General features: G+C 38.9%; 1 protein-coding gene across 1 annotated transcript in view; it reads right to left on the bottom strand.

Moving 5' to 3' along the window:
- The window catches only part of LOC109913618 (triple functional domain protein-like), a 263061-nt gene that overhangs the window by 210253 nt on the left and 40043 nt on the right, over window positions 1–12765 (bottom strand). Inside the window, exons 9-14 of the mRNA XM_048608714.1 lie at window positions 12418–12484; window positions 7077–7186; window positions 4772–4841; window positions 1836–1925; window positions 776–868; window positions 241–352 (exon numbers count right to left, since the gene is read on the bottom strand). Of these exons, the coding sequence (XP_048464671.1) occupies window positions 241–352; window positions 776–868; window positions 1836–1925; window positions 4772–4841; window positions 7077–7186; window positions 12418–12484 (542 nt within the window). The remainder of the gene's footprint in view (window positions 1–240; window positions 353–775; window positions 869–1835; window positions 1926–4771; window positions 4842–7076; window positions 7187–12417; window positions 12485–12765) is intronic.

Below are 12765 nucleotides of genomic sequence, written 5' to 3'. Positions count from 1 at the left end.
GTATTACTTCAGTTCTTTATGGATGTGCCTTCTAAACACATGAACAAATTATACACAGCATAGTAATTCTGATTATTTGTTTCTAACCAGCTAACTGCTTTATTGTATAACAGTTATATTTCAAGGAGTAATTTTCTATGGTTTTGTTTGCATCTAAATATAACGTAAAACATTAGTACTTCTGATGAATTTCACAAGAAGTCAGAAGCTTAAGTATACAGCTGGATATAAAAGGCACACCTTCTAGCATGCTGAGATGCATGGCATCGTTGGCTCGCTTTGGCACACTCAGCATCACCTCCAGGCCATCTTTAATTTCGCCCTTTCCTTCTTCACAGCATGTTAACAGTTCCTAAAAATTAACAGAGCCACAGAGAACTAAACTTTATTAATATTTAGAAACTTCTATAACCATACAGACACTTCTAGAAGAACTGGTTCCATTGCACTGACAACTTCCTTGATTTATTGAAAGGTTATGCATCAATACAAGTTCATCAAAGTAGCAAGCTGAAATAACCAGATTTATTTCTGGACTCCGTCCTAATAAAGAATACATGCCCATTCTAGATTGAATCTGCACAATTAATTCAGTCAACAATTACTGTAGTTCTTGCGGAATAGTCTCTACCTCTGGGTCAGAAGGTTTGCATTGAAGTTTCAGCTGCCTCGGAGGTGTTGATTATAAGTAATTATAATCCATCAGATCTTATAGTTTAACTTCTCCAAAACAATCCCTTATTCTTATGAAATGCTCAAAGCTACATCCACCTACCTTTAAAAGCAGCTGATATTTAGTTATTCGCTGGACAGGTTTGATAAGATAGGAAGATATTGAGTTGGCCAGTCCATGGCGATGTTGTATTTCCTAATTTTAAAAAAATGTAACAATAAGAGTTAATACTATGGATATATAAAAATATAGTCATTCACAGTGTAAGACTATTTCTTGGATGCAAACAGCTTTCATTGCCTCCATACATGTCATTGCTAAAAATCTGCACAGAAAACCTCCATTGCTACTGTCATATTTTCGAGATCATTGGGACTTACTTTCAATTTTCCTGCTTCCAATTTCCAAACATAAAATTGGCAGAATACTGAATGATTTAGCAGGCTAGAAGTCTGCATTGATCTGCATGGATTTTGAGGGACTGATAAATTGGTAAGTGACTATTTTTTCAGGTACACCTTTCCAATTTGGCACACCATGGCTTCTAAAATACTGCAGTCATATTACTTTGTATAATTTCTACCCCATTATTTTATGCTGATTTCTGATTAGTTTAGCACTGTTTTATTTTATATTTAAACATGGTTGCCACATAATTTTTTAGAAGGTGTGATGGAGAAACTGAGGGAGAGACCATTGGCAAAGGTTTTATCTAGCTTTAAAGATCCTACACTGAAATTTCAATCTCAACATCTGTGAACTTCCCCTTTCTTACTTCATGGTACTGATCCCAATTAAGCCATTTCGTGAAAGTGACAACCAATGCCAGGGTTTTCCCCACAAGAGGAAAACATATAATGTACAGTTTTTTTCCTGTAAGCAGCATTATTACATCAAAGAGGAGGTTCTCTTACCATCGGGAAGATAGGAACAGGAATACTTTGTCAGCGCTTCAAGCCTGTTCCACACTCCATGCAATTAGATCACAGTTTACCCGCATCTTAACTCCATTTACCAAATTAAGGTTCCATAACCTCAATACCCTTGATTTAACAAGAATCTCTCTCTTAGTTTTAAAATTTGTCTGGAAGGAAGTTTAAGTATTATTGATAACAATGACTGTTCTAAGCAAAGGGATGAGATATGTTAAAAATATACTGACATCAAAGTATGCTCCTGCATGCTCCAGTATGAGCTGTGTAGAGTCTGGTTTATTCCTACAGTATGTTACGTACATTTGGAACTTGTCAGCCTGTTTGGAAGAAAACAAAACAAAAGGTCAGGAACCAGATTCTTATTGATTGACTAGCCAAATTGAGGAATGGTAATATCTGAAGCATCTTTTTATGTGAGAAACTAAACACAAGTCCTTTGTTAGTAATTGTCAAGACAACAAAATGCTAAGTACTTCAGTTAAAAATGTAACTTTTTAAAATGTGATTTGTTTGTGAGATAAGAAGAAAGATACAGTTATGATGTACACCTTCATACAGATCAGTTTTTACACAGGAAATCAAAGATCATTGTTTTGTTTGGATAGGTATACAAAAAAGAGAATTTCACATGTTTCAAAACCAATTTGTGAACTATATATTGTAAGTTATATACTATAACTATATACTGCCTTGCATTTTTGGCAAGTTTGTTTTAGAGGAAATGTATCCAGTATGTACAAGAATTGCCAATGTTGCCAATTAACATACACTATCCCCTTCCAGGTCCACATTAACATCACAGCAAAAGACAACAAGTGCCAGCCACAAGCGTGAAGGTTGAATTTCCACCGGAGAGTCAGCAGCATGTAATCTAGACTGACACTCTGCTGAGGAAGTGCTGCACTGTTGGAGGTGTAGGTCCTGTTTGTCCTCACAAGTGGATGCAAAAGTTTAAGGTTGAGATAGTTGATGGCACAGCCACTGCGCAGCAAAGAAAATCAGAAATGTTGAAGAGGCTCTTGTGTTTCCCGCAACTCATCCCGCACACCCCCTCCCTGCAATAACAACAAAAACAGAATCCCGTTCATCCTCACGTACCACCCCACCAACCTCTGGATTCAACGCATCATCCTCCGCCACTTCCGCCACCTGCAATCTGATCCCACTACCAAGGACATTTTTCCCTCCCCACCCTTATCTGCCTTCCAGAGGAACCGCTCTCTCCGTGACTCCCTTGTCCGCTCCACACTCCCCACTAGCCCCAACACCCCTGGCACTTTTCCCTGCAACCGCAGGAAGTGCTACACCTGCCCCTAAACCTTCCCCCTCACCCCCATCCCACGCCCCAAGAAAACCTTCCACATTAAACAGATGTTCACCTGCACATCTGCTAATGTGGTATACTGTATCCGCTGTTTCCGACGTGGCCTCCTCTACATCGGGGAAACCAAGCAGAGGCTTGGAGACCGCTTTGTTGAACACCTACGCTCGGTTCGCAACAAACAACTGCACCTCCCAGTCGTGAACCACTTCAACTCCCCCCTCCCACTCCTTGGATGGCATGTCCATCCTGGGCCTCCTCCAGTGCCACAACGATGTCACCCGAAGGTTGCAGGAACAGCACCTCATATTTCACTTGGGAATCCTGCAGCCCAATGGTCTCAATGTGGACTTCGCAAGATTCAAAATCTTCCCACCCCCGACCTTATCCCAAAACCAACTCAGCTCATCCCCACCTCCTTGACCTGTCCATCTTTTCTCCCACCTCCTACCTACCAGCCTCATCCCCGTCTCCTTGACCCGTCCGTCTTCCCTTGACTGACCAACCACCATCCTAACTCCCCACCTACACTCACCTTTACTGACTCCATCCCCGCCTCCTTGACTTGACGGTCTCCTCTCCACCTACCTGCTCCTTTATCCACCTTCCATTTGCCTCCCCCTCTCTCTCTATTTATTTCAGAATCCCCTTCCCCTCCCCCATTTCTGAAGGGTCCAGACCCGAAACGTCAGCATTCCTACTCCTCTGATGCTGCTTGGCCTGCTGTGTTCATCCAGCTCTACACCTTGTTATCTCAGATTCTCCAGCATCGGCAGTTCCTACTATCTCTGAAAGGGTTTTGGACATGTTTTCATTTACATGGATTCCAAGGTGCAAGGCCAACCAGACAGCACTGGAATATTAAAGCTGTCTAAGTAATGAAAAGAGCATGAAAACCAAGAAGTAGGCAAAGGAATAGGCCATAAAGCCCTCTGAGCCTCTTTTGTCATTCAATAAGGTCATGGCTGATCTTCAAACACAACTCTACTTTTCTGCCTGATCACTTTTCATTTGGAGACCAAAATTTCTTTGACTTTAGCCCTGAATATATTCAAGGATTGAAAACATAGCATTCAAGGGCATAAAATTCCAAAGATCTACTCCCAACTGCAAAAAATATATATTTTTGATGATAGTAAAGATACAGTATACACTGTTTACCACTGCATTTATTCAACTGCTATGTGAAAGACAAACAAACTCTGCTCTTCTAACAAGAAGTGTTGATGGAAATGACTTCAAAAAACAACAAAACAAACTAAAAAACTGATTGTGTGGTGTGACAACAAGTACAATCCTGTCTTCATCTGATACCCTTATATGCGCACACTAGAAATCACTGCTTAGTGATGAGCAGTAAAAATCCTTATGGACTTCCCTTCCCTGGACCACAGGACATGGGCTTTGTTTTTACCTTAACCTGTGACCAAAGATCAGCTTACTGTGTGGACTACCGCAAATACCTCAGTTGCTTCTGCTTTAACTGACTAATCCTTCAGGGAATTTCATGAAATATTTTAGCTTAATTAAGTAGAAGATATGATTTTGGATACAGGATGTGTTTACGGAGAATGGTGGTAAGCTTATTTTCAATTTCAATATAGAATCTGAATCCTGGCATGAAGAAAATAACAAGTTTTAGTCCAGTATCAGTCGGAGATTTGGATTTTATGTGAACAAGGTTGTGTTTGAATTACATAAATAAATACTTCCAATTAATTATTTTAATAGATTAATGTATTATATGGTTTAGTCAAGAGACACTGCAGCAACTGTCTATCATGTTACCAATTCTGAAGAATACTCATGCAAGAAATCCCTTGAGAGTGACAAATGACTTACCCAGGTGACAAAACAATGTCCTACATCTTCTGGCAGCTGTTCGTACTTCTCCAGCTCTTTCAGGAATAAACTGCAAAGATATTTTGAAATACGTAATCAAAAAGTTGAAAAACACAATTTCAGTTATGGCTTCCAAACAGGATGGTCTGTATTCAGCTAAATATGAAGATGATATCTCATCAGTCACTTTACAGATGGCGTGCAAAGAAGATGGATAATATTGGAATCAAGATTTGAAATTAAAATTCTCGATTTACATTGCAGAGTTTAGATACTTGAAAAATTCAAGTTAACACATTCTAGAGGTAAAACAATACATTTTTATCAACTAGCATTACCTATATTTTCACTGCACAAGTATATCTCTAAACTAGTTTGTTGCAAGGTCTTGCAAACTACGCATGGTTCTACAAGCTTATAGATAAACCAGCTAACTCCATTCCAAAAAATCAAAACTAGAAAACTTGGAGATGTTGTCTGCCTTATTTAGCTACAGCTATGGAAAAGATAGTATTGACATATTCACTTTGGAAAGGCGAGCGCTGATTAGGGATAGTCAACATGGCTATGTGCATGGGAAACTGTGTCTCACTAACTTGTTTGAGTTTTTTGAAGAGGTGACATGCAGAATTGATGAAGGCGGGTGTGGTCTACATGGACTTCAGTAAGGCGTTTGACAAAGTTCCTCAAGGTAGACCGGTTAACAAGGTTAGATCACATGGAATCAGGGAGAACTAGCCATTTTGATACATAACTGGCTCAAAGGTAGGAGACAAGAGGATGGTGGGGGACGATTGCTTTTCGGACCGGAGGCTTGTGACTAGCAGTGCGCCAAAAGGATTGTCTACTGCTTTTTGTCATTCATATAAATGATTTGCATGTGAATATAGGAGGTATAGTTAGTTAGTTTGCATATGACACCAAAATTGGTGTAGTGAACAGCCAAGAAGGTTATCTCAGAGTTTAATGGGACCTTGATCAGAGGAGTGGCAGATGGAGTTTAATTTAGATAAATGTGAGATGCTGCATTTTGGTGAGGCAAATCAGGGCAGGATGTATACATTTACGGGTCAAATCCTGGGGATTGTTGCTGAACAAGGAGACCTTGGAGTGCAGGTTCATGTTTCCTTGCAACCGGAGTCGCAAACTGATAGGATTGTGAAGGTGGTATATGATACGCTTGTCTTTATTGGTCAGTGCATTAATTACAGGATTGGGAAGTCATGTTGCAGCTGTAAAGGATATTGGTTTGGCCACTTTTGGAATACAGCATTCAGTTCTGGTCTCCCTACTATAGAAAGGATATTGTGAAACTTGAAAGGGATTAGATTTACAAGGGCATTGCCAGGGTTGGAGAATTTGAGCTTTAGGGAGATGCTGAATAGGCTGGGGCTATTTTCCCTGGAGCACTCGAGGCTGAGGGGTGACTGCATAGAAATTTACAAAATCATAAAGAGTATACGGTGAACAGCTAAGGTCTTTTCTAAAGGGTAGGGGAATCCAAAAACCAGAGGGCATAGGTTTAAGGTGAGAGGGGAAAGATTTAAAAGGGGCAATTTTTTCATGCGAAGGGTGGTGCATGTATAGAATGAGCTGCCAGAGGAAATGGTGGAGGCTGATACAATGGTCCTGATGTCAGGGTCCTCGGCCCTATGGTAAAATTTGACCAATTATTTCTATGAGAAGAAAAAAAAATCTTAATGAATTGAGATAACAAGGTGTAGAGCTGGATGAACACCTTGTTATCTCAGATTCTCCAGCATCTGCAGTTCCTACTATCTCTTAATGAATTGAGTTTGATGTGAATTATGTTGTTTTCTAGTTTGGTGATAATGATCCAGTAATACCCTTGTCTCTTAATGGGATTACAAGTCTATGTTCATGTATTGAAGGTCTTCAAACATATCTTCTGGCACAATATTCTAGATGGTCCAAAAGTGTTCCAGTTTGCTGAGGTGTGCTATCACCCATTAGATTGGGAAATTGCCAAAAGTGACCATCATCAGATTTTCACAGCATAACTGCAATCAGGTAATTCAGAGCAGTAAGGCATCAACAGGACATTTCACCCTTTCAATTAGAAAGCAGGCTTATTCGAATACACTTATTTTTAACAAAGCATTTTGAAGCAGTTTAGTATTTCTGATAACATACAAACATTAACCTCTTCCTATTTTCATCCCCAGCACAACAACAAACATCTTGAAAAACAGATTGCTTCTGGTTAATGCTGCAATTTATTCATGAATTGTCTAAACATGAGCAGTGCAAGAAAATTGTTGCATCTTATATTTATCTTACTTACTTATTATGGAATTCATAGATTTCCTGCATGTTACCAAATATTATATGTTCTTTATTTACAATCCCAGGTGGAATTTCATCAACACCGCTTGTCATTTCCCAGAGATATGTCTAGTTTGAAGAGAAAAAAACATTTTCAAGTAGTGTGCGCTGAACACAACAATTACTAGTAGTTACATCTTAATAATTGTGTAAAATAGTTCAAGGAATTTAGAAATTTCTAACGGAAACACAGTCTCTCTCTCTCTCTCTCTCCCCCCCGAAATAGGTTTAAGAAAACCACCTCTGAAAAAGTCAAAATTACCTCACAGGCTACAGAGTAGAAGTTTGCTACATACCCTGATTGCCAGTGCTAACACCTTGAGGTATCTGACAGATTTTCTCCTTGAGGACAATTAACACTGGTTCTAATCTATGGATTATTTCTCCACTGGAGGATCTTTTATCTCAGTTATGCTTTGTGGTAGACATTGTTCCTCTTAGATATCATTGTTGGTCGACTTCCTTTTCTGAAGGACCCTTAATCTCCTGAATTTTCTTTGTAGAGGAAATATAAAACCATGAATGACCACCATGGATGACAGCCCCTCTGTTGAAATAAGTACTTTCTTTCTTGCAGTGTTCTGAATTTCCAGACCAGGCTTATCTTTCTAACTGGAAGAGGTATTCTCTTTCTCACAGTACATGGGTTGCTTACTTCGTCCAGGCAATTTCTTTTTCTCGACCGGGACCTGTATTTGTGGAATTGGTCTGGCTTGCATGAAGTCAGTTAAATTCATCTCCCTCAAACTGTTGATCTGGTTGGGTATCTTCAGTTGCCCTCTGTGGTTGTTTGAAAGTGAAGTAGAGTTTTTCAGACTCTGTCATGTTTCTGAAAGATTGCTGATCACTTAAAATAACAATTCCTGAATGCGCTGTAGTGGATTGTGCTGCTCACATCCGTTCTTGATTTTGCTTCTCCTTGCTGGGTTTTATTTCCTGATTTGTATCCAGTGATGACATAAGTATTTTCCAGACCAAACAATCCTGTGTAATAGTAGATTTCACAATCAGAGATCACAATGAGATTTTGAATGAGGACCTGGTGCAGTCAAGGCCCAGTTAGCGATATGGTGGCTCGGAATCTTAAACGTCATTCAAAATCTCATTGTGATCTCTGATTGTGAAATCTACATCTTCCCAAAGGCAAGCTGCAATAACTAGTCTTCTGTCACACATTAGTAAATCGTCTAGGATTGTGAAATGGTACCAGTATTCAAAAATATATGTTCTTGTGAACTCGCTGGACTTTTGGTTTTGCCATCCTTTAATACAATACCAGTGAATGGCAGCACTGTCTTCGTCACACTTGAGCTCTTGTTGAATTTTGTTGGGACTCTTGGGTTCCTCGCTACCATTTCTTTCCTGGCCAAATAAAACATTTTTTGTTCTGTTATTCATAATATCAACCGACTTTTTGTTCATTTTGGATTCCATATTGAGTCTAGGAAGCCCAATGAAATCTTCCACTAGCTGCTTTGATTGAATGGTCAACAACATGTGTGATCTGAGCTGTGGTTGGAAAACTATTTGATTCTGAACTACTTATTCTCTTGGAATTATTGGGACCCTTTCTGCCATATTAAGGAAGAATACGTCAAGACATGTACGTAGCCTGAAAAGACAGGCATATCAATTGCAGCTTAGACATATTTTTGGGTCTTACATCCTTGCACAGTAGTGTAACTTATGTTCTGGACAATTATTCTGCCTATACCACGTAATCTCATCTCTTTAGAATCATAGAATCCCCAAAGTGTAGAAATAAGCCATTAATGCCATCACAATTGTAACTGGTCTAACAGAACATCAAACTTAAATGAAATTCAAATTAACATAAACAAGTTCTGTGAAATTCAAGTCATTTGAATCACAGAAGTTGTCGATGAAAGAATCAGTTATTTGTTAGATGATACTGCGCTCTCTACATACACAGCACCTTTCTTTGCAGCTCTGTAACTGTGCCCTACTTCTATGTACTTTCAAGAAGACTATCAGTTTTACAGATTTAGCATTCTTTTGTCAAGACTCAATTTTGCTTGTTAGGCTTTGCTGTTCTACAGCGCTGAGATTGACTTATTTCTTCTCAATCTAGTTATTAATTCTTATTACTGTAAAGCTGTTTTAGATCTGCATAGTTTCATTACTCTTTCAGACTGTTTTTTAAGTTTATACACTTGCAGTTACCAATGCCGCTTAAAATTCTGTAGCAGTAAAGTTTGCTCGCCTCTGAAGTATTTTACTTGTTTACCAATCTTCTGAAGCTCTGTATTGATGGAATGAATTCTTCAATAAAAAACTTTATGTTATATAAATGGCAGTTTTGTAGTGAGTTACTGCTTTGAAGCTTTCAAAATTTTGCTTTTTTGTATAGGTGTACTGCTTATTGGGTTTTCCCACCTCGTCTTAATGATCAAAATGACAGCTCCCCTTCATTTTTAGGATTTTCCCAGCTTCTGCAGACAAAATGGATTTTTCCACACATTCCCTCCACATCGCACCACCCCACCGCGTCTAGAACACAATAATAACAAGCAGGCATAATCTTAAAGTGGAAAGCAGGAAGTTTAATGGGGATTTGAAGAAACATTTTTTCACCCAGAGGGTGGTGTGGGTCTAGAACTGCCTAGAAGGTAGTTGATATGAGAAACCTCACAACCTGTAAAAAGTACTTACATGAGTATTGAAGTGTCATAAGATTGAAGGCCACAGGCCTAGTGTGGGAAAAGGGACTAGTGCAAGTAGTGTATTTTTGTTAGCACAGACTTAATAGGCCAAAGGGCCTCTTCTGTACTACATGAATATGATCAGGGGTATGCTCAATGTGAGGACAGTAATGTGTTACCAGTACGGTCTTGAATAGATACATCTGTAGTGGCAAAATGGCGAGGAAGAGCTCAAGTACACTTTTCCTTTTTGTGTCATGACCTCACCACCTGCTGCAGACCCAGCCTAACAACAATGTTCTTCAGGACCTGACTAGCTTGGTCAGTGGTGGTGCTGCCGAGCCACTCTTTTTGATAAACACCCAAGTGCCCCAGCCAGAGTACATTTTGTATCCCTGTTCAACATGGAGGAGTATTGATTCGTCAACTGAGGTAGGGAGATAACCATCAGGACATCTGCTTGTCTGTGTTTAATCTGAAGCCATGAGATTTCCTAGGGTTTGTACTCAATGTTATGGATTTCAAGAGCCAGTCCATCCCTACTGTACACAGTTGTGCTTCCACATCTGCTGGGATGGTGATGTTTGCTCAGTATGACTCAAACTGTCAGGCTGTTGCTTAACTAGTCTGAGGTAGCTCCCCCAATTTTGCCACAAGCTCCAAGATACTATTGAGGAGGAATCTGCAGGGTCGTTTTTGGAGCGTAGGTTGATGCCAGGTGGGCCATCTGATCTGGATATTTGTCGAGCCTCTTCTTCCAATGAGTTGTTTAATTAGCCACTACCAAACACAACTGGATGCTGCACAGCCTATACTTAATCTATTGGCTGTGGAATTGCTTAAATCTGTCTGTTTGTGATTACATTGTTTGGCACACAAATTATGCTGTTTTGTAGCTCCTGATGAGAATTTTCAGCCATCTGGTACAGCTGAGTGGCTTGTTAGGCCAGACCAGATAATGACAACAGATTTCCTTTCCTAAAGGGCATTAGTGAAGCAGATGAATTTGTTCCAACAGAATGGTTTCATGGTTATCCTTAGACTTTTAATTCCCCATTTTTGAATCCAAATTCCACCGTCTGCAATTGTGAATTCAAACCCAGATCCCCTGACAATTATTCTGCTTTACTACTCCAGTAACAATACCATTATGCCATTATCCCATTATCTCCTTCTTTCACATTTTTAAAAATATGCTCTTTTTCAGCTTCAATAATTCGGAGGCCTTCCTGATTCTGCAGCCAGGGTAATAATTACTTCTTTGGCCTTTCACTGCTCTTTGCAGCTGTCTCATGAAACCTATTCTCAATGGAAGTGATCCTCATTTAAAGAAGTGACAACTCACTTTTACACTCCCTTGCCTTTCTGGTCTTTGCACTGTTTTTTGTAAAGCTATCCCCTTTCTCCTAGGGATATCCAACTATACTTCTTGAGCCCCATATAGCCTTCTTTGCTATGGCCTCTGTCTTTTTTTTAAAAAAGTTTTTCTCTCTTTTCCTAGGCCACATACTTTTCCCAGTACCTCTTACCAGCATCATGATGAAGGTTTGTCTTTAGAGTGATGAACTTGCCCTGTTGTTGTTTCTATGGCTGCTGCAATTTCTCTGTGTTAATTGCATTTCAGTTGTTGTCATTGTCTTCTGAAAGCGGTAATACACCTAAATGATGCATTCACTTCAGAAACTTATCTCTTCTTGCTCTTCCAGAACAGCATGGAATTTGAATCTGTACCATGCGGCATTTACTCCATTTGCCACAGCTGGCACCTTGTGGTCTCTTCCACTTTTGCTGGTATTGGACAAAGGATAAGGGTTGTTTGAGCTAGTTTGCTAGCACCAATTTTCCTTTGTCTATGTAGTGTCTAAGGCCTATGGAATGATTAGTGGCAGAAGACAGACTATTGCTGAGTTTAAACAGAAGCGACACTGGTCTTTCTTGCTTTATTGCAATATGCACAACATACAGTACTAATCAGGCATAATTATTATGGACTCTTGGGAGATGTACAGAATACATCTGTGACTTGCAAAAGCTAGAGTTGAGCTCCCTGTCTTCAATTAAAGACTGTGTGTCATCATCAGATTAGACGACTTCAGTATTAACTCTTTCAGGACCATGATCTTGTGCAACAAGGAGCACCACACATTCTCTTGAAAGTTCTACTTGATTACATTTAAAGCATGTTGCTTCCAATAAATCACATTTTTAAAAATAATTTTATTTGTTTCTAAGCAACATTAACATTTCCAAATGCAGGTTTTCTCGTACTAAACATTCATAATACATTTGCCAACAGATGACAATTTACGTGGTTCACAGTAAGACAGACTATAAGACATTAGCTAAAAGGAAAACCACTTCTACACATAACTGTAAGCATAGCTAAAAACATATCGATTAGAAGTTTTCGAACATAACATCACAACTGATTCTCTAAATATGAAACACAATAATAAGCCTATGCCAACCTTCAGAACTTTATTCAAGACTTTTTTAACATTCAGTCTATTCTTAAAAATCATTAAATATAGTCTTCACTCAATAAGTGACTAAGACAACCAAATTGCAGGATTTCTACAACATAGCAGATGATTCCATCAGTATTCCCTATAAATAATTATGAGAAGGGTAACTTACTTCTAAACACTCTCGAAGATCTCGTACGTAAGCTTTCTCAGTTTGGATTAGTTCAGCCATAATAAATCTGAGGACAAAGCAATAGATCACTTTGCCAGAATTTATAATTATTTGTATTTTTCAACTCTTTAAAATTAATCTTAACCAATTCTTACCTACCTACTCAGACTTTGAGAAACCAAACCTGTATTAAGGCATTTAATAGTCTTAGGAGTTCATTATTTCATACATTAAATATAACTTAAAGAAGAAAACACAACATAATTTGAACATTATTACTGATAATTATACAATAAGGCAGCTGACTAAGTGCCAGTTGTTTCATGTTTTCTGGTGGGTTTTCCACTG

This window comes from Rhincodon typus, chromosome 2 (genome assembly GCF_021869965.1).
Source record: "Rhincodon typus isolate 14 chromosome 2, sRhiTyp1.1, whole genome shotgun sequence".
NCBI classification, from domain to species: domain Eukaryota; kingdom Metazoa; phylum Chordata; class Chondrichthyes; order Orectolobiformes; family Rhincodontidae; genus Rhincodon; species Rhincodon typus.
This window is presented reverse-complemented; position numbering and strand designations above follow the sequence as displayed.